The sequence below is a fragment of the Sapajus apella genome, unplaced genomic scaffold (genome assembly GCF_009761245.1).
Source record: "Sapajus apella isolate SASKATOON/1434 unplaced genomic scaffold, GSC_monkey_1.0 scaffold2, whole genome shotgun sequence".
Taxonomy (NCBI): domain Eukaryota; kingdom Metazoa; phylum Chordata; class Mammalia; order Primates; family Cebidae; genus Sapajus; species Sapajus apella.
This window is the reverse complement of record NW_022436942.1, coordinates 19,463,498-19,481,924: the sequence shown is the minus strand read 5'-3', so window position 1 is coordinate 19,481,924 and position 18,427 is coordinate 19,463,498. Positions and strand designations below refer to the sequence as shown.

Sequence of the window (18,427 nt, the reverse complement as noted above, 5' to 3'; positions counted from 1 at the left end):
CCATGGTGCTTTCCAGTGCTCCATAGCTCTCTATTTTGTGTGGGAGTCCAGATCTCCTGGAGCCTAATAAAGCTAGCTAGATATACAGTAGGCACCCAATCAACATTGGTCTTTTTTTTTTTTTTGAGATGGAGTTTCGCTCTTGTTACCCAGGCTGGAGTGCAATGGCGCGATCTCGGCTCACCGCAACCTCCGCCTCCTGGGTTCAGGCAATTCTCCTGCCTCAGCCTCCTGAGTAGCTGGGATTACAGGCACGCGCCACCATGCCCAGCTAATTTTTTGTAGTTTTAGTAGAGACGGGGTTTCACCATGTTGACCAGGATGGTCTCGATCTCTTGACCTTGTGATCCACCCGCCTCGGCCTCCCAAAGTGCTGGGATTACAGGCTTGAGCCACCGCGCCCGGCCTAACATTGGTCTTGAAAATGGACAGAGGGAAAACAAACCCTGAAAAGCTTCAGGACAGTTAGGAGAGAAGGCAGCACTAGGCTGTTTTTGTTTTGTTTTGTTTTGTTTTGTTTTGTTTTGTTTTGTTTTCCAGACTCGGGCCTCTAAACCTGGGGCTACAGACGGGACTTGTAGAGAAAAAAGTGGGAAAAACTACAATTCCCATAAGACCACACAAAGGGGCCACCATTACGCATGCGTAGGTCCCTCCCTTTAGCTTTGGCTTCTCAGCGCGCTCTTCTCGCGCATGCGTTCTCCGATCGGTCTTCTTCCGACAGCTTGCCCTAGACCAGAGTTGGTGGCTGGACCTCCTGCGACTTCCGAGTTGCGATGCTGTACTTCTCTTTGCTCTGGGCGACTCGGGTAAGAATGGGGCTCCAGACGCTAGGTAACCAGTAGAAAGGAAGCTCTTCTACCTTAGTTCCTAGTCACAAACTCTGGGGTTCTCTCGGCTTGTCCACGCACGTGGACTGGGGCCTCAGGGAGCGGACGTGTAACTAGGGAATCCCCAAGACCCCTGGGCACGCGTGGAGTGAACTGCGAACCTGTCCTCATTCTGGAGATCAGACGTCCCAGGGCCTGGTGATCGCCCATTTCACGTGGCATTAGGGGAGAGGACAGCGCCGGATGCCCAGAGGACCCCGTGCTGGCGAATGAGCGGAGTTCTCGGCCTGGCCTCACAAGCTGAGCCTTTCCGGCCAGCTTTGAGCCCTGCAGATGATGCAACCGAGCCTCACTGCTTGCATCAGGCAGGGGTCCTGCCGCAGGGAGGGCTGGAAGGAGGTGGAAGGGGCAGGGGGCTAACTAAGGGAACAGGGTATTGGCTTCCTTTCGGGCAAACCCTCACCCCTACCCCTCCCACATAACTCTTCTCCAGGGACTGCTAAAGGTCTACCCTCCCACCTCCATTGCTCTACAGCCTGTGACCTCAGCCCTTGCCAACTCTATCTCCCCCCCGCCCCACACCCCACTGACTAGGGTATGTTTATGCTGCCCTGCTGGAAGACCCCGTTGTTCCGGTGGGTGGGAAGGTTCTGGAATCTCAGTGGCCCTCTCTGGAGTAGGGGAGACATAGGCTTCTCGAGGACAAGCTTTGCAGAGTGGTTCATGGACTGAGGTGGTGGGAGATTTCTGAGGTGCAGTGCAGTGAATGGAACAAATCAGAACCACCCCCTGGACATTGATCTCAAGCCTGGCTCTAGAACTGGCATTTGAAGGTGGAGGTGGGGATAGTGAGAACTGAAACAGGCTGGCTGGACAACTGGCTCCTTGGTGTGGCCTTACAAGCATGAGTGAGGGTGGTCAGGAGACCATCTGTCTGGACTGTTGTGATTTCACCCTGACTTTTCCTGCCTCCAGCCTCTGCAGAGATGTGGGCAGCTGGTCAGGACGGCCATTCGGGCTCAGCACAGCAAGGCAGCCCAGACTCAGACTGGGGAAGCAAACAGGGGCTGGACAGGCCAGGAGAGCCTGTCGGACAGTGACCCTGAGATGTGGGAGCTGCTGCGGAGGGAGAAGGACAGGCAGTGTCGAGGCCTGGAGCTCATTGCCTCAGAGGTGGGACCTGGGGAGATGGGCAGGGGTTGGGCCACCATGGGTACAGGAAGTAACGAAGTTACCTTAACAGATATTCTCCAGAACACCTTTCACACTCAGGACCTTTTTTTGGGGCTTTATTCTCCTTTCTTATCTCTCTGAAGCAAAGGCAGGGCAAGTCTAATTTATGGGGTTGGGGCATTAGGGGAGCTTCCAGGGTCCCTACAGTCTCATCTGATCTCCCCCTTCCTTCCACGAGGAAAGAGGAGCCTAGAAGCACAAGTTTGAGTGGGTAGGTAGCCTGGAGGGGCCACCTCTCATTGCAGCTGGGTTTCTGAAAAATGCTGCCTCTGGCTTTGTCCCAGGCCTGGCCCTGAGTGAATGGAAATTTCTGCAGGGAGTACTCCCAATTTCAGCTCTGGCTCTGGCAGGGAGGGACTATGGGAGTCCAGGGGAAGGGGCTCAATACCTTCTGACATTGCCCCCCACCACCCCAGAACTTCTGCAGCCGAGCTGCGCTGGAGGCCCTGGGGTCCTGTCTGAACAACAAGTACTCGGAGGGTTACCCTGGCAAGAGGTGAGGGCTGGAGGGCAGTGTCAGGGATGGTGCTCCCAGTGGGGGAACCCACCTGTACCTTCCCAGTGTTCATTGAGGAGTGAACTTCCCAGTCCTTTGCTGCTGGTTGAGAGTCCGTTCTCTGTGCCCTCATTACCCCTCTCCCATGGCAGATATTACGGGGGAGCAGAGGTGGTGGATGAAATTGAGCTGCTGTGCCAGCGCCGGGCCTTGGAAGCCTTTGACCTGGACCCTGCACAGTGGGGAGTCAATGTCCAGCCCTACTCCGGGTCCCCAGCCAACCTGGCTGCCTACACAGCCCTTCTGCAACCTCACGACCGGATCATGGGGCTGGACCTGCCTGATGGGGGCCAGTGAGTATGAATGGGCTGACTGATGGGCTTGGTGGGCAGATTGGTGTGGGAAAGGTGGTATTTATTGAATACCTACTGTGGACTATACTGATGGAACAGGCTTTGCCCTGTCCTGCATGTCACAGTGGATGAGGAAGATAAGATCCCAGTTACAGTATCCACCACAGAGTGGACAGAGCAATGAGGTGGTGTGTGCCAGGACCAGTGTTCTGGGAACAGAACTGTGGAGTTGAAGGGAGCAGTTAAGTCTGGGGTTCCTTCCACCCAGGCCTCCTTACTTTCTCTTACTTCCCAGTCTCACCCATGGCTACATGTCTGACGTCAAGCGGATCTCAGCCACGTCCATCTTCTTCGAGTCTATGCCCTATAAGCTCAACGTGAGTGCTCTAGAGTGTGGGGAGGGGCTCTCGGCCCTGGTGGTGGTCCTCTCCTGGAGAGGCTGAGGGACTGAAGCCCTGGGTCATCCTTAGGGTCAAGGAGGAGAGTGAAGCTGCCCTGCTTCCTTCTCGGGGCTTTAGCTCTTTGTCTGTCTGTCCAGCCCAAAACTGGCCTCATTGACTATGACCAGCTGGCACTGACTGCTCGACTTTTCCGACCACGGCTCATCATAGCTGGCACCAGTGCCTATGCTCGTCTCATTGACTACGCCCGCATGAGAGAGGTTGGTGGGAGGCTGGAGACTGGGCACCTCCCCAGGAGTGGTGAGGAGGTGTGGGAGGAGGGCAGCCTTGGGCAGGCCTCTCAGGGCTCTCCCCAGGCTGAGCCCTTGCCACTCTACCTGCCCAGGTATGTGATGAGGTCAAAGCACACCTGCTGGCAGACATGGCCCACATCAGTGGCCTGGTGGCTGCCAAGGTGATTCCCTCGCCTTTCAAGCATGCGGACGTCGTCACCACAACTACTCACAAGACTCTTCGAGGGGCCAGGTCAGGCTCCCTGAGGTCGGGCGTTGCCTTTCCTGCCTTCTGGCCTATTCCTGGGGCACTGTTGGCCTGGACCTGAGAGGAATACTTTCTGCAGCCCTAAACACTCCTGCCCAGTCTGTGACAGTTCTTCTCTTGCACATGGTGGCCATGCCCTGGCAAGGAATTTGGGGACGGGATTGAGGGGCTGATTCCGTCTTCCACTGGAATCCAGTGTACCAAGCCTACATGAAGTGTGCCCTCAGGGCCCAGGTCCGCCAGCTTCCTCTGCCTTCTCTGTCCCTTGTCCTTCTTTTCGGCTTAGATTCTGACCACCCACTTCTCTCACACAGATCAGGACTCATCTTCTACCGGAAGGGGGTGAAAGCTGTGGACCCCAAGACTGGCCGGGAGATTCCTTACACATTTGAGGACCGAATCAACTTTGCCGTGTTCCCATCCCTGCAGGGGGGGCCCCACAATCATGCCATTGCTGCAGTAGCTGTGGCCCTAAAGCAGGTTCGGCATCCTGCCCCTGTAGGGTGTGGGGGGCAGTGGCCTGGAGGCTTAAACCCTGCATCTTGCTAACTGATGCTGGGGCAAATAGAAGGGATCAAGGCTGGGGTCCCAGAGCTCTGCTGAGGGTGCAGAGACAAGAGGGCAGTACAGGGCTTGGGTCCACGTCTGGGGTCACAGCTGCTACTGTTTCATCTCCAGGCCTGCACCCCCATGTTCCGAGAGTACTCCCTGCAGGTTCTGAAGAATGCTCGGGCCATGGCAGATGCCCTGCTACAGCGAGGCTACTCACTGGTATCGGGTGAGCCATCGGGGGATGGGTGAGGGCCTCTATAGCTTCAGGCAAAGGCCCAGGACTCACCACTCCCCATTTCTTACCTGCCTTAGGTGGTACTGACAACCACCTGGTGCTGGTGGACCTGCGGCCCAAGGGCCTGGATGGAGCTCGTGCTGAGCGGGTGCTGGAGCTTGTATCCATCACTGCCAACAAAAACACCTGCCCTGGAGACCGAAGTGCCATCACACCAGGGGGCCTGCGGCTTGGTGAGACCTGGGATTCAAGGAGGGAAGGGGCTCCCATGCTGGATGCCTGCCAGGTAACCTTGGGCTATACTCATCCCTCCTCTTGTGTCTCTTTCCAGGGGCCCCGGCCTTGACTTCCCGACAGTTCCGTGAGGATGACTTCCGGAGAGTTGTGGACTTTATAGATGAAGGGGTCAGCATTGGCTTAGATGTGAAGAGCAAAACTGGTGAGTGGGCAAGAAGGCCCCCCAGGCCAGCCAGTTCCCACTCACTGTCTGCTGTCTTCCCCAGCCAATTTCATTGCCTTCCCCAGAGCTCTGACCACTTGTTTTCTCACCCTCTCTCTCTAGCCAAGCTCCAGGATTTCAAATCCTTCCTGCTCAAAGACTCGGAAACAATTCAGCGTCTGGCCGACCTCAGGCAACGGGTGGAGCAGTTTGCCCGGGCCTTCCCCATGCCTGGTTTTGATGAGCGTTGAAGGCACCTGGGAAATGAGGCCCACAGACTGGAAGTTACTATCCTCCCCACACCTAGGCCAGTGGAATAGAAAGCCTTTCTATTTTCTGGTGTGGGACGGAAGACCTCTCACTTAGGGCAAGAGCCAGGTGTAGTCCCTGTCCCAGAATTTGTAGCTGAGAAGATTTTTTCTTTTTCCTTTTTTGGTAACAAGACTTAGGAGGACCCAGGTGCTTTCTGCTGGAACCCGTCATGATCACAGTGTCAGAGACTCGTGCTCTTTCTTGGGGGAAGTTGGGGAGTGCCCTTCTGAGCCAGTGGCAGGCAAGAGTGGGTGGGCAGTCTCCTTCCTGTTTTTATCTAATAAAATGCTAAACTGCCCTGAGTTTCCATTACTGTGGGTGGGGTCCCCTGGGCCAAACAGTCATTCGTCTCCCTCAATGTGTACACCCCTCCCTCCCACCACCTCCATCGCAAAGACGCCCGGGGCCGCAGCCTCCTCTCTCTGTCTCTGATCAGAGCCGACACCAGACGTGATTAGCAGCCGCAGCAAATTCAATTTGTTAAATGAAATTGTATTTTGCCCACGGCTGCTTCTGTTTGATCCCTGGGGACAGTGGGGAGCAAGGGAGGGGAATGGCAGGGGGAGGCCCAGGTGTGGGGCTAGAGGGGGTACTGTTGGCGGGAGGCTTGGGCAGGGGAGGAGTGTGCTGCGCCTCAGGAGGCAGAGGTGCCTCAGCCTGGGCAGGCCCTGGACCAGCCCAAGCTGAGCAGCGCCGCCCCTGGGCTGGCTCCCAGAGCCCAAGCTAACGTGGACCTCGCCACGTCGCTTGGCACTCAGAGGCCCCTGCTTGTTGGCTCACGTAGACCACGCTCAACATGTAGCCTGTGCCACACCCTTCGAGGCCCCGTGGGACGGCAGAGGGGCTGGCTTGGGTTTTTTTGGTCGACCCCTCCTGGCGCTGCCTGCCTCCCCCTCCCCCATGTGGGACTCAAGCCGAGGGTCAGAGGTGCTTCCGCTGCTGGGAGTCGGGAAGGAGAGTAGGGGTGGAGCAGCCTCCCCTCTTCGTGGGAACCCAGCCTTTGTAAGCAGGAGCAGGACAGGGTGGCCGGACCGACGCCTTGGCGTTTGCAGGGAGGGGTCTGGGGAAGGAGTAGAAGAAGTGGGTGGGCTGGCTGTCCGTGGTTTGCATGGCACTGGCCGCCCAGCCTGGCTTAGAAGTCTGGCCGGTCCTTCTTCAGGTTCTTATAGTCAGTGGTAACTGCGAAGAACTAAGGAGAAGGAAAGGAGGTTGCACTGACTGCCCCAAGCCTCCCTTTGCTTCTAGTAGGGAGTTGTGGGTCTCAAGACCAGAAGATAAGAGGATGGGGGCAACCCTGGAGCCATCGCGAGGTACCTTGTATTGGTCATTGGGGCTCAGACGGTTCCAGGGCTCCGGGTTGTTCTTTCTGTCCCAGCTGTGGAGCGGGAGGAGGAGGGAGGGTTAGGGTCTCCTCCCTGGGACCCAGGACTCTGTAACCCAATTTGACCAAGCTCCAGCCGGAGGCTCTGGCACCACCCCAGTACCCCCACTTCCTGCCCTGGGGGGCCCATTTCCCAGAGACTAACAGGGAAGGGTCATATTAGTGGGTGCTGTCAAGTGAGACAAGCCTGTCACCATTGTCAGCATGGGGCTGGGTGACAAACTGACAATGAGGCCCAGGGACTCCCATTTGCTACCTGCCACCCTAGGTTAACCCCAAGAGCAGAGCTGTGGGAATCAGGCAGGGATCCCACGGGCTGAGTTTCTGGTGGTGTGCCTGCAATTATAAAGCCTTGGGTGGGTGCACCTTTCACTTCTGGACCCCCTCCGAGGGCCGGGTGTGAAATCTCTGCGCCACCCTGAAATCCCCAATGCCACCCCCAGCAGCTCACTCGGCCAAACCCTCAGTGTTCTGGCACGGACTTAGAGGGACCCAAAAGCCGGAGCCCGCCAAGGCTGAGTGGCGTTGTCATGGTAACCAGGCCAGGACTGGCAAGGGTTCTGTAGTTCAGGGGGGCCCAAGCCGAGGAGTGAGTGGCCAGGTGGGCTGGAGGGGATGCGGGGGTCTCCCAGGTCAGCAGTGTGTTCCAGCCCTGAGATGCTGGTCAGTACAGTCGGAGGGGCATGCAGCAGGGCTGGGGATCCCCACCAGGGCCACCTATTCCCACCATTCCTGAGAGGTGAACGCCTTCCCACCCTATCTTGCCTCGCCCAGGCCCCCTGAGAGCATCCCAAGTCCGCCCTTTACCAGACGTCGGGGCTTTTCAGGGCAAGTCGAAGCAAGTAGAGCCCAGCGCTGCCCATGCCCAGGCAGATGAAGCCGATCATCGGGATGAGCTGCAGGGAACATGGAGAGCACTTTTGGGGTCAGCCCTCTCCCCGCAGTTCAGTCACCCTTTACAAGCTTTTCCGTCCATCCCAACCCCACCCCAAGTCTGGTGCTCCCTCCCTTGCGGGAGAGGGGACCTGGAACCTCCTACAACCATATTTTCTGGCATGGTCTCCCTCACCCTACAGCGATCCTGTCCAAGGTAGTGGATTTGTGGGACACAGGGACATTTTGGAGAGACTGAGGCAATCTTGGGGGAGGATTAGGAGCGCTGAGGGACCTGGGCACAAGGCAAGGCACTGGAGGATTTGGAGGGTGGGGCAGCAGGAGAGTTAGGAGTTAGAATCAGAGTTTCTGAGGATGGAACTCACCCCCGGATGTCTTTTGATCTGCCGGTACAAGCGGCCCCCAAGACTGGCTCCTGCCATGTCGCTTTTCCAATGTCTGGTCCTCTCCAATGGCTCTGCCCTCTCCCTCCTTCTGGGGTCCCGCCCCCCGCTGGGGAGGGATCAGCCCAGCCCAGAGCAGCTTAGCCTGGCCCCACCCCCACTTAGCTCACTTTCTCAATTCCAGGCCTAAAGCCTGGAGGGGAATTGTCTGGGAGCCAAGAGGTTTCTGCTCTCTGACTCTCTCCTCCAGATGCCTGTACCTGGCCCAAGGGACGCCATCATTCTTGGGGCTTTGGGCATCTGAGGGATAGGCTTATTGGCATAGGACCCCATTTGGAGGAGGAGGAGGACCCCATGTGGAGGAGGGATGGCCTTGGGACAGGCACTTAACAAAATGCATGTGTGGAGTATTCACAGGTGGGACCAGGAGGGGCCAGGGCCAGTGAGGGCATGTTCAGCACTTCCCTGACACCCCTGGAGCCGTCCAGGAGCGGGTCCTGAGGACCCGGTTCTGTCTCCTCCTCAGTGTAGTGGGGTAAGGAGGGAGACAGGCCGACACCATAAAGCTGCCCCAGCCCCTCTTGTTCTGAGTGGTTTCTCCAGGTGTCGGTTGGACTGCAATCGTGGTTGGAGGCTGGGAGAACCAGGTGTATCTTATTGACGGCTCAGGATCAGGATAGAATAAGCCAGTTTATTTATTCTGCCACAGTCAGGCCCTAGTGGGGCTTGAGAGGCTTGCTTGCTCTGCCTACCTGGGGTAGGGTGAAGGTGGAGCTGCCCAAGGAAGCCATCCTCTTCCTCTGGCTGTGGGATGGAGGGGAAGGGAATGGAGTGAGGGAAACAGGAAAGGTCTGGAAGATGCTGGTAGGAAAGAGAACAAAACGCAGAGACAGAACTGCGAGCGAGCAACTCCCTGTCCTCAGCCTTCTCAGGTGAGTGCTGTGCTGCTGGGGTGGGGAGGCTCAAAGCCCCCCGTCTCTGGGGAATTTGGATCTTGGGGACGCAGGAGCCGAGGCCTAATCTCTCCCCCCACTCCCACTTTAACCTCCACCACCCCCTCCCTGCTCGCAGCCGATCCGGCGGAGCACCCGCACCTCCCCCTCCAGAGCCCGGCTATGGAGGGCGCGGGCGGGAGCGAGCTGCTCGCCGGTCTCTGGGATCCTCGGGGTACAGGGAGGGAGAGGGCGCTTTCTGGGGTCCCCCTCCCTTTCCTTCGCGCCGATATCTCCGCCGCCCCCTACTCTGACAAGCGCGGCTGTAATTAGGCTGCGGGGTCCCGGGCTCTCCGCCTCCCTCAGGCGGATAATGAGATAAAGTGTCAGAGACACGGCGAGAACAAAGAGACAGAGACTCGCTGCGAAGTGTGTGTGGGGCGGGGGAGCCGGGCTGACGAGATGTCAGAGTCTCCACCAGCCCAGCCTTCCCAGGGAACTCGCGCCTCCAGGGCCCCGGAAGGGAGGGCGTGTCCTGTCATCCGCGCACCCCAGCCCTCCAGTCTCTGGAACCAAAAAGCAATCCCAGAGCTCCAGCTCGGGCGGCCGCACAGCTGGGCTGCACATCTGGTTCTCTGTGGCACAGCTGGGGAGCCAGGACGCCGGAAGGGGCGCCTGGTCCTTGCGCCTTTGCACACGGGCCCTCGCCTGCCTCCTTGTGCACTTAGTCTGAGTTCCGGTGACCCCGGCCAGGTCCCATAACCTCTGTCGCGCGCTTTTTCCAGAGCCGCCGCTGTTCTTCCGGCCTTGAGCCTCCGCCTCGCTCACCGAGCGGCAACGTTACATTATTGCCTCTGCTCCGCCTCTCCGCCACTCCTTGACCCTTCAGCTGCTTCTAGTCCCTGTCTTTGTGAACTTATTTCTAAGCCGCCTTCCATCTTTGGTTACTGTTTCTGGCTCGTGGCCCTTGGGGCCGATCTGGGACACAGGACCCCTCGGGTTCTCTCCTCGCCCGCCACACTTTCTCACCATGAGGACTGGCCCTGCGGGGTGGGGGGCCGCAGGAGTCATTAGCTGTAGATTAGGGATCCCGCTGGGACTGGACTCGGCGCGCTAAACCGCACCAGGATCCCAATTCGCGCACTGTCTGCACAGCGGGTCAAAAGCAGCGGGACACAGTGGATCGAACGGGTTGCTGGGGCCGTGGGCACGGGCGCCCCCTGGAGGTCGAGCGGCCCCCAAGCTCGGGGAAGAGGCCTTGGGCACCCCCTGTCGGGCAGTGGGGACCCTGCACTCCCGGCGTTCGGGCCGCTAAGTTGGTGCCCGGAGTGTCAGTCCGTCCACGCCCAGTCCGTCACTCCGCCACTCCCGCCGCCAAGACAGTGGGTCCCGCAGCCTCCACTCTTCTGGTGTGAGATGGGACCGGAGGGCGGAGAGGGGACGCGGAAGCTCCTGCCTCGCCAGCCACAGTCGGCACTCAGGGTTCAGGCGGGTTCATACCTGGGGGCCGGGGAGGCGGGGGCTTCATCTCTGCTTCTGGACTGGAGATTCAAGATTGCCCTCTGACCCAGCCGGTCCTAGCCCCTGGCTGCCCTTCCTTCTGCCTCTTCTTCGGGCGATCTATCTGTCTGCTCCCTCTCTGGGTATGTTCATCTCTCTCTTCCTTAGCATTCTGGCTGTGTCTGATCTCCCTCTTGCTGCTTTCCCTACCTGGCTTTGTCCCTCTGCATCGGTTTCTCTGTGTCTCTCTGTGTCTCGCTTCCTCCCTCTACATCTCTCCATCTCACTGTGTCTCTCTTTACTAATGACTCTCTTTGTCTCTGTCTCTCCCCTACCCCATTCCCCGGCTATATTCCTATTCTCTGGGTTGCTGCCTCTGGGGACTGCACCAGTCCAACGGGGCAGCCCGGGGACACCTCAGGGCACTGCCCGGGGTTCTCCTCTTGGTCACCTCCACCTGCCGTCACCTCCGAGTGGCGTTGGTCTTCCCTCTGCGGCTGTGGGACGTGGAGGGGCTCCCGGGAGAAAAGACAGAGCCGAGCATCTGCTCGGGAGCCCCGGGGCCCCTGACCCCCTCTGCCGTTATTAAGGGCGCCGGGTTCCGAGGCTCCGAGATGATCATGATTGCATCAGCCAGACAGAAGCAGCGCCGGGAGCTGCGCGGTGAGCAAGCGAGCAAGACAAAGACAGCCCGCCATCTGTTTATGCAAAGCGCTCTCCGCCGGGAACCCCGGAGTCCCGGCGCATGGCCTGGCTTGAGGCACGGGGTCATAAGCCCATTCCCACCCGGCGCCCCCACAGTGTCTTGGCTTTCCCTCTCCTCAGCACCCAGAGGGGCCGCGGGGCGAGCGGAACGGGAAGGGGGCGGGGGTGTTGATGTGATTGGAGCGGACGCGGCTGTTTCTTCAATAATGGATGGAGATGATGCGGCCGGTGAAGCCGAGCCGACCGGGAGAGGAAAGAGGAATAGGAATGGGGAAAGGAAGGAGTGGGGGGCGGGAGACTCATCCCGGCGTGCGCGCACACACGCGAGCGCACACGTGCGTCACACTGTCATTCGGATACACGCCGCCGCGCGGCTCACACCCAGGCACACGCCCACGCACTGTCACCGAGACACACATACCTGCAGGTGGAGATGCGAGAGCAACACACACTCCCCGCTGGCTCTTCCTGATTTTCACACATACAAACCTGTAGGCGGAGATGCACGGAAACGTCCCCGCGAGGAGGCATACCGGGCAAAATCACCCAGATGGGAGCCGGGGAGCGGGAAGTGGACAAACCCGATAGACACAGACTCACTCAGGGGAACAGACACACACCCGGCACAGATTTGGACACACCTGGGGCTCAGGTAGACACACCACACACACCCAGGAACAAGCAGACACACACAGACCACATGCTGGGGATACAGATGCCCATAATTGCCAGCGGCACGGAGAGACCACCCACACCCACTCAGAGGCTGGCACACCTTAGCATATGCAAGAGTTACCATCTGTGCCCTGCGGGGTGGAATGTGGCAGGGAGGTCTTCAGGGTCTCGGGAGCAGGCCTTGTTAGCCTAGCAGTATAATGAGGTCTTGGTGACAGGAGGCGCCTGGGGCTGTGGACTAGGAAACCCGTGCGCCCAGCTGCCTGCAAGCTTCCTTGCCTGGCCCCTAGGGCGGGTGGTGCTGATGTTGGGCCGCCCCTGAGCAGCAGACCCGATGAACCCCAACTTCAATCGGGCAGTTTGGGGAAGGGGGAGCAAAAAGGGAACGTTGGAGCTGCATCAGGAGATTCTTAGGATCCCCAACACGCCTGCTGGTGGGGGTTATAGAGAGGGTCACTCTGTATCCTGCCTTCCCCCCACCCCACCCCACCCCCCCGTGCTGCCCCAGTCTTCCGACTTCAAGGAGCGCTGTGTGTGTGTGTGTGTGTGTTTTGAGTAGAGTGGGCAGTGAAGGAGGTTGGGGTGCGGGTTGTGTCTTGCACCCCAGTACTGGCCTTCTTCAGATCTATTTTCAATTCAGTCTGCTCCTTGGCCCAGACTTATGACCTTTGCAGCGTACGGCAGTATCATCCATCACCCAGGCGCAGCTTAAGGGGATGGAGGGTGTTGGGAGCTCACACAGGGTCACTGTCATTCCCACCGCCCTTTCTGGGGACCTGCTTTCCCGCCCGCGGGCCAAGGCTTAACAGTCATGGTGAGCACTGAGGGGAGGGTGTGACCATGGACCACTTGTTCCCACCCCTGGTACCCCAGCATCCCTCCTTCGAGCTCAGCACAGCCTGTTTCCCCCGTTCCTCCCGCCCCCCCTTCTCTCGGGCCCTTTGCTTAATTTCCTATTAACTGCTGATAAATCCAATTAAACCGCCGCTCTAATTAGGGACAGCTGCCGGCTCAGCGAGGCTAGGGAGGGGGTCGCCTCCCCGAGTGTAGGGGGAGAACAGCCGCTCTCCCTGCTCCTCGGCATCCGCACACCAGCATTGCCGCCCAATGAGCCAGTAAATTGGTTTTACTTTAGCATGGGGGGGGAAGGCTCTCGAGGATCTGGGGCGGGAGGGCTCTGGTTTTGAGAACCTCAGACCTTGACGAATAGAGATGACCCGAACCCTCTCGGACCCTCCCCTCATACATTCGTGGTAGGTGGATTTCAAGGAAGGATGAGGGCAGAAGGCTTGATTTGTGTGTGGTTGGTGTGCGTGTGCGTGTGTGTGTGTGTGTGTGTGTGCCTGTGATCTACTGTTCTAGCTCAATTGCGATTAAAGGGGGGGGTCTTCTTTAATGACTCCACCTCCACCCCTCAGGAATCCGGGACCGTCAAGGGCAAAGGGAGCAGAAAACTGAACCCGGTTCTGCAGAGTCTTGTGTGCTTCCCTACCGCCATCACACCTCAGCCTTCTAGAAGGGGGCCCGTGGGTCCCAGGCCCTCCTCTTCTCCAGCCCAGCTGAGCCTCTGCCCTCCCCCCATCCAGCAGCAGATGGTGCCCGGGCTCCCGCTGCCAACCTTGCTAGGCGGTGCCAACCTCAGTCCTGGCAGACAACGGGGAGACGAGAAGAGGAGCTCCTGGCTGGCCAAGCCGACCCTCCCCCACCCTCCATCGAGCTCAAGAACCATCCGCCCCTCCCTCCCTCCCCCCCACCCCCCAGCCCCCGCCCCCCGCCCGCCTGTCCCACTCCAGTGACCACCCCAGCCTGCCTCTCACTGGGTCCGCTCCCAGGTCCCCAAACTCCTCCTTCTGCTCCCTTCCCCACACCTTCCCTCTCCTCGCCACCTGCCGCCCTGACCAGGACCAGCATATTTGCATATTTGCATATGCAAATAATAACATTTGCATACGGCGCTCCGCAGGGGTGTCTCCTTGAGAGCCAGGAAGCTGTCTGCCCTGCGTCCTCACTCAGTACCTGTCGGAAAGGGTTAGGGCAGGGGCCGCACGGGAGGGGTTAGGCCCCTGGCCTCGCTAGCTCGGTTCCCGGAGGACTTGAGGAAGTGTTACCATGGAGACGGCACGCACCCCACCCCCTCCCAGGCCCAGGGTCTCGGTCTTGGTGTCTCCACTTCTCTCCCCTTACCCACCCTCCACCCCTCCCGATCCCTCGCTCTCCAACCGAGATCTTGTATCGCCCCCTGGCGGCCTAGCTTGGGTGCCAAGCCAGATTCCGAAATGCAAGGGGCTGCCCGTGGCGAAAACGCCAAGAACAAGGGGGACTTACCCTACTACAAGATCCTGCTCCCAGCCTCTGGGGCGCGGGGGCGGCGACTCCAGTCCCGTGCTTCCCTTTCTTCACTGATAACAGAGGGCTCGCCTGGCAGCTGCACCTGTCTTCCCACCTCCCGCCAACCTCAGCCCAGATGGATCTCGGGTTACCGATGGTAGCTAGCTGGGACGGCTAGGGGGTATTCTCCACCCCTCTGCAGGCCTTCTCCTCAACCACAGTTAAAGAACAACTTTTCTACGTTTTGTCAAAACTTTAATAAATTTGCAACGTTCGACAGTTTGCGCGCCCCCGCCCCTGCCCTCCCAATGCCAAGTCCCTCGCTCCTCCTGGTGGATATGCATTATCTTCCAGCTCTTGCAAGCGGGGTCCGAAAGGTTTCGGGTGGGGGCTGCTCTGGGCATCAGGTGTCCGAGGCCCCAGGCTGGGGAAGGGGGCGAGAACCAGTCCCTTCCCAGAAGCCCCATCATGCTCAGGCAGGTCTTCCTATCCATCCAGCAGTCCCGTTGCTTTCGCCCCCTCCCCAAATTCCACTGGGCCCGCCCAGAATGGGTGTGGGTGTCTCCCGCCTGCGGGCACCCGCGAGCCTAAATCTCCTCCAGAAAGTCGGTAGGAAACAGCCCCACCTTGCGGCCGGTGTAGACCTTGACATAGCCGCCAGCCTCGTCTCCTTTCTGTACCACAATCTAGAGGATTAAAGGATCAGAAGTAGGAGAAGAATCAAAGGAAACGGTAGGAGAGGACAGCAGGGGAGCCCGGGGTTACAGGGGCTTACCCTAGTCTCATTAATGGTTAAGCTCTCCAAGGAGTGTGGTGGGCTAGGGGGCATTCAGGCCTGGGATTAGGTTGGGGCCACAGCCTACCTGGTCCTTCTTAAGAGTGATCTGCCCTATCTCTCGGTTCCCCACGAAGGATCTCGTCACGCGGTGCACACGTTCTCCAGCCCGAACCCGAATGATGAAGTTTGGAGGGAAAAATCCAACCTTCTCCCCGATTTTCCCCTAGGGAAGATAGTCAGGAGAGTCCCCTCTCAATCTTGGGTTCTGGACTCAACCCACACTCTACCCTAGCCCTAGCCATTTCTCTCACCCGCCACCATTCTTCATTGGAGTCATCAATGACTGTGATCTTCTCTCCTGGCCTGGGAGGGGAAAGGAAGGGCCTCACTCATGTAGCAGGTCCCCTCCTATACCCCAGATCAAGACTCAATAGGCTCCAAGCCCTGAGTCACCCCTTTCCCTTTCCCTTGGGGGAACCCAGCTCTTTCCTCTTCACTTCACAGTACCAGCCCCCTGCCCCAAGGCCTCTCACGGGAAATCCAGATCGTCCTTCTCCAGGGCTTTGAATCGATAGAGAGCCACAAAGTAATGAGACTGCTGGAAGCCAGGATGCTTGTGCTGGGGGTGAAAGGGAATGATGAGTCTTGGGCTCCTCTACCCCACACTGAGGGGCAGGATTCCAAGGCAGGGGCATTCACCACACACACTGCACTCCAACTGTCTTCAAGGTCCCTGAACTGAGAGGAGTTTTTTGGTTGTTGGTGAGTGTGCAAGGTGATAGAGAGAGAGGGTTAAGGGTGATGGGAAGTCTAGGAGTTAAAGAATGAGCTTCTGCTGAGCCATGAGTGGTGGTGTCAGACCTGGGTTGGGGAGAGGACAGGGGTCCTTGCAGGGAGGAAGGATTCTCACTTTGTCATCAGGTGTCTTCTTTTCAGCCTTCTTATCCCCTTCAGGGTTTCCTGGGATAGGAAATACCAACAAATTGTCTGTCTCCTGGAGGGCAATTCTTACTCTTTTACCCTTCTGTGGAAGGGCCTCATCCATCCAAAGCTGGCCTGACCTTTGCTCCTCCACCCTCTGTTCCACAGCTGAGTCTCTGATCCTACTCCAGCTCTGGATGGAGGTGGGTGACACTCACCATTCTGGGGTTTGCCTTCCTCTGGTCTGGCAGACTCTGGCTCCTCCTCCATCATGGCTGCTAGAGGCTGGAGAGGGCACCAGAGTTAGGGAGATGCTGTCTTGGGAATCCATGCCCTTAGCTGTCTCTAATCAGGTCAGAGAACTATAGAATAATGGGATCTCAGGGTTGGAAGAGGCCTTGGAGGAAATATCTAGTCCAGCCACCTGTCTTCCTCTAAAACATCCTGGCAGGTGGGTCACCCACATTCTGCTTGAATGTAGTTAATGACAGGGAATTCACTACCAGATTCCAGGTCCTTGAGTACACTGTCAGCCTTTAAAAATACTCCAATGTGTAAGTAAAAAATGAGCAGCATGGCCAAATGCGGTGGCCCATGCCTGTAATCCCAACACTTTGGGAGGCCAAGGCAGGGGTGGATCACCTGAGGTTGGGAGTTCGAGAACAGCCTGACCAACATGGAGAAACCTCATTTCTACTAAAAATACAAAATTAGCCAGGCGTGGTGGTGCATGCCTGTAATCCCAGGTACTTGGGAGGCTGAGGCAGGAGATTTGCTTGAACCCAGGAGGGGGAGGTTGCAGTGAGCTGGGACCGTACCATTGCACTCCAGCCTGGGCAACAAGAGTAAAACTCCATCTCCAAAAAAATAATAATCAGCACAATTTTTATAATAATTTTATAATAATTCCCTTAGAATATAACCCAGGGGTGGGGCGCGGTGGCTCACACCTGTAATCCTAGCTCTTTGGGAGGCAGAGGTGGGTGGATCATGAGGTCAGGAGATCAAGACCATCCTGGCTAATACGGTGAAACCCCATCTCTACTAAAAATACAAAAAATTATCTGGGTGTGGTGGCATGCGCCTGTAATCCCAGCTACTCAGGAGGTTGAGGCAGGAGAACCCAGGAGGCAGAGGTTGTAGTGAGCTGAGAAAACAATCTATGGCTGGAGTTCTTAACCAGAGGCCCAGGGTGAGCGGCAGCAGGTCCCAAAACCCTCTAAAATTGCATGCTAAAATTGCATTGCACCACGGCACTCCAGCCTGGGTGAGAGAGCGAGACTCTGTCTCAAAAAAAAAAAAAAAAAATATAACCCACCAAGAGTTTGTTAGCCCTTCTGGAGGCAGCCAAATCACACTGCTAGTGCCTTATAAGTCATAATTCACTCTATAGAAATCCCTCATCCTGTGCCTAACCTCCATATCAACAACTTTGAGCCTAGATAATTCTGTTTTTTTGCAGTTGATTTTTTTTTATTTTTTTGATCAAGAACAAATATGTACATTTTTCTCTTCTTCTTTTCTGAGACAGGATCTCGCTTTGTCTCCAAGGCTGGAGTACAGTGGTGTGATCTCAGCTCACTGCAACCTCCACTTCCCAGGTTCAAGCGAATCTCCTGCCTCAGCCTTCCAAATAGCTGGGATTACAGGCGAGTGCCACCAAGCCCAGCTAAGTTTTTTGTATTATTAGTAAGATGGGGTTTCATGATGATGACCAGGCAGGTTTTGAACTCCTAACCTCAGATAATCCGCCCACCTCGGCCTTCTAAAGTGCTGGGATTACAGGCATGAGCCACCACACCCAGGATGAATATATAATTTGTATCTTGATTATATCTAAATCATGTTATAATGCATCAGAAATCTCCCTCTAGCTGTAAACTCCTGAAAGAACCTGGACTCTGGGTAATGCCACTCAATTTTAGGAGTCCATCTAGCTGTAACCGTCATCCATACTAGTCCACCCTGGTTGTCCAGAAAGATATAAGAATATTCTAACAAATTCCTTGCTGAACTGAATGCCAAGTCTATGGCATTACCAACCTAGTAACCCTATTGCAAAAGGAAATGAGGTTTCTCTTGGCCAGTAGATTTGTGCCTCAGTTTCATCATCTGTAAAATGAATGGGTCAAACCAGATGATCTTCATGCACACTTGCATGGCTCTAGAATTCTCCAGTTACTTGGTATGACAAGTTCTCTTCCCTATATCCAGAAGCACAGCTCTTGCCTCCGTCACCCAGCAATGCCAAGGACCTTGGGCCTAGCCCTCAGGTGGTTGTGGTGGCTAATCTGACAATTTCAGAAGGGAGCTGAGAAAATATAATCTATGGCTGGAGTTCTTAACCAGAGGCGTGGGGTGAGCTGCAGCAGGTCCTGAAACCCTCTAAAATGCATGCTAAAGTGTGTCTGTTGGGTTATATGCAATTTTTTTTTTTTTTTTTTGAGACAGTTTCTCTCTTTTGTCCCAGACGGTGGTGCACGGTGGCGCGTCCTCGGCTCACCGCAACCTCCCCCTCCTGGGTTCAGGCAATTCTCCT

At 57.0% G+C, this 18,427-nt stretch overlaps 3 protein-coding genes across 13 annotated transcripts in view; 1 reads left to right on the top strand and 2 right to left on the bottom strand.

Moving 5' to 3' along the window:
* Window positions 1–583: 583 nt before the first annotated feature.
* On the top strand, window positions 584–5,731 carry SHMT2 (serine hydroxymethyltransferase 2). Of its 6 annotated transcripts, XM_032289919.1 has the most exons (12): window positions 667–809; window positions 1,806–2,003; window positions 2,480–2,559; window positions 2,712–2,912; window positions 3,208–3,289; window positions 3,451–3,573; window positions 3,699–3,838; window positions 4,168–4,333; window positions 4,532–4,631; window positions 4,718–4,873; window positions 4,972–5,079; window positions 5,203–5,731. In XM_032289919.1, the coding sequence occupies exons 1-12, from the start codon at window positions 777–779 to the stop codon at window positions 5,328–5,330; spliced, it is 1,515 nt and encodes a 504-aa protein (XP_032145810.1). In that variant the 5' UTR covers window positions 667–776; the 3' UTR covers window positions 5,331–5,731. The 6 variants fall into 6 exon arrangements, with proteins under 6 accessions (XP_032145801.1, XP_032145821.1, XP_032145810.1 ...); XM_032289910.1 differs by lacking the exon at window positions 2,480–2,559 and having other exon boundaries at window positions 584–809; XM_032289940.1 differs by lacking the exon at window positions 3,451–3,573.
* Window positions 5,732–5,862: 131 nt separating this feature from the next.
* NDUFA4L2 (NDUFA4 mitochondrial complex associated like 2) lies at window positions 5,863–10,157 on the bottom strand. Of its 2 annotated transcripts, XM_032289984.1 has the most exons (5): window positions 9,745–10,157; window positions 8,032–8,853; window positions 7,580–7,668; window positions 6,706–6,766; window positions 5,863–6,580 (listed from the first exon to the last, which is right to left on the bottom strand). In XM_032289984.1, exons 2-5 carry the CDS (start codon window positions 8,086–8,088, stop codon window positions 6,524–6,526), a joined length of 264 nt encoding a protein of 87 aa, XP_032145875.1. In that variant the 5' UTR covers window positions 8,089–8,853; window positions 9,745–10,157; the 3' UTR covers window positions 5,863–6,523. The 2 variants fall into 2 exon arrangements, with proteins under 2 accessions (XP_032145875.1, XP_032145864.1); XM_032289973.1 differs by lacking the exon at window positions 9,745–10,157 and having other exon boundaries at window positions 8,032–9,048.
* Window positions 10,158–14,427: 4,270 nt separating this feature from the next.
* The window catches only part of STAC3 (SH3 and cysteine rich domain 3), an 8,689-nt gene continuing 4,689 nt past the window's right edge, over window positions 14,428–18,427 (bottom strand). For 2 of the 5 annotated variants that reach the window (XM_032289863.1, XM_032289888.1), the window contains 6 exons: window positions 16,107–16,173; window positions 15,878–15,927; window positions 15,501–15,586; window positions 15,279–15,330; window positions 15,053–15,190; window positions 14,428–14,875 (listed from right to left, as the gene is read on the bottom strand). In XM_032289863.1, the coding sequence (XP_032145754.1) occupies window positions 14,777–14,875; window positions 15,053–15,190; window positions 15,279–15,330; window positions 15,501–15,586; window positions 15,878–15,927; window positions 16,107–16,173 (492 nt within the window). In that variant the 3' untranslated portion in view covers window positions 14,428–14,776. The remainder of the gene's footprint in view (window positions 14,876–15,052; window positions 15,191–15,278; window positions 15,331–15,500; window positions 15,587–15,877; window positions 15,928–16,106; window positions 16,174–18,427) is intronic. The other 3 variants (XM_032289869.1, XM_032289878.1, XM_032289898.1) reach the window with 3 other exon arrangements.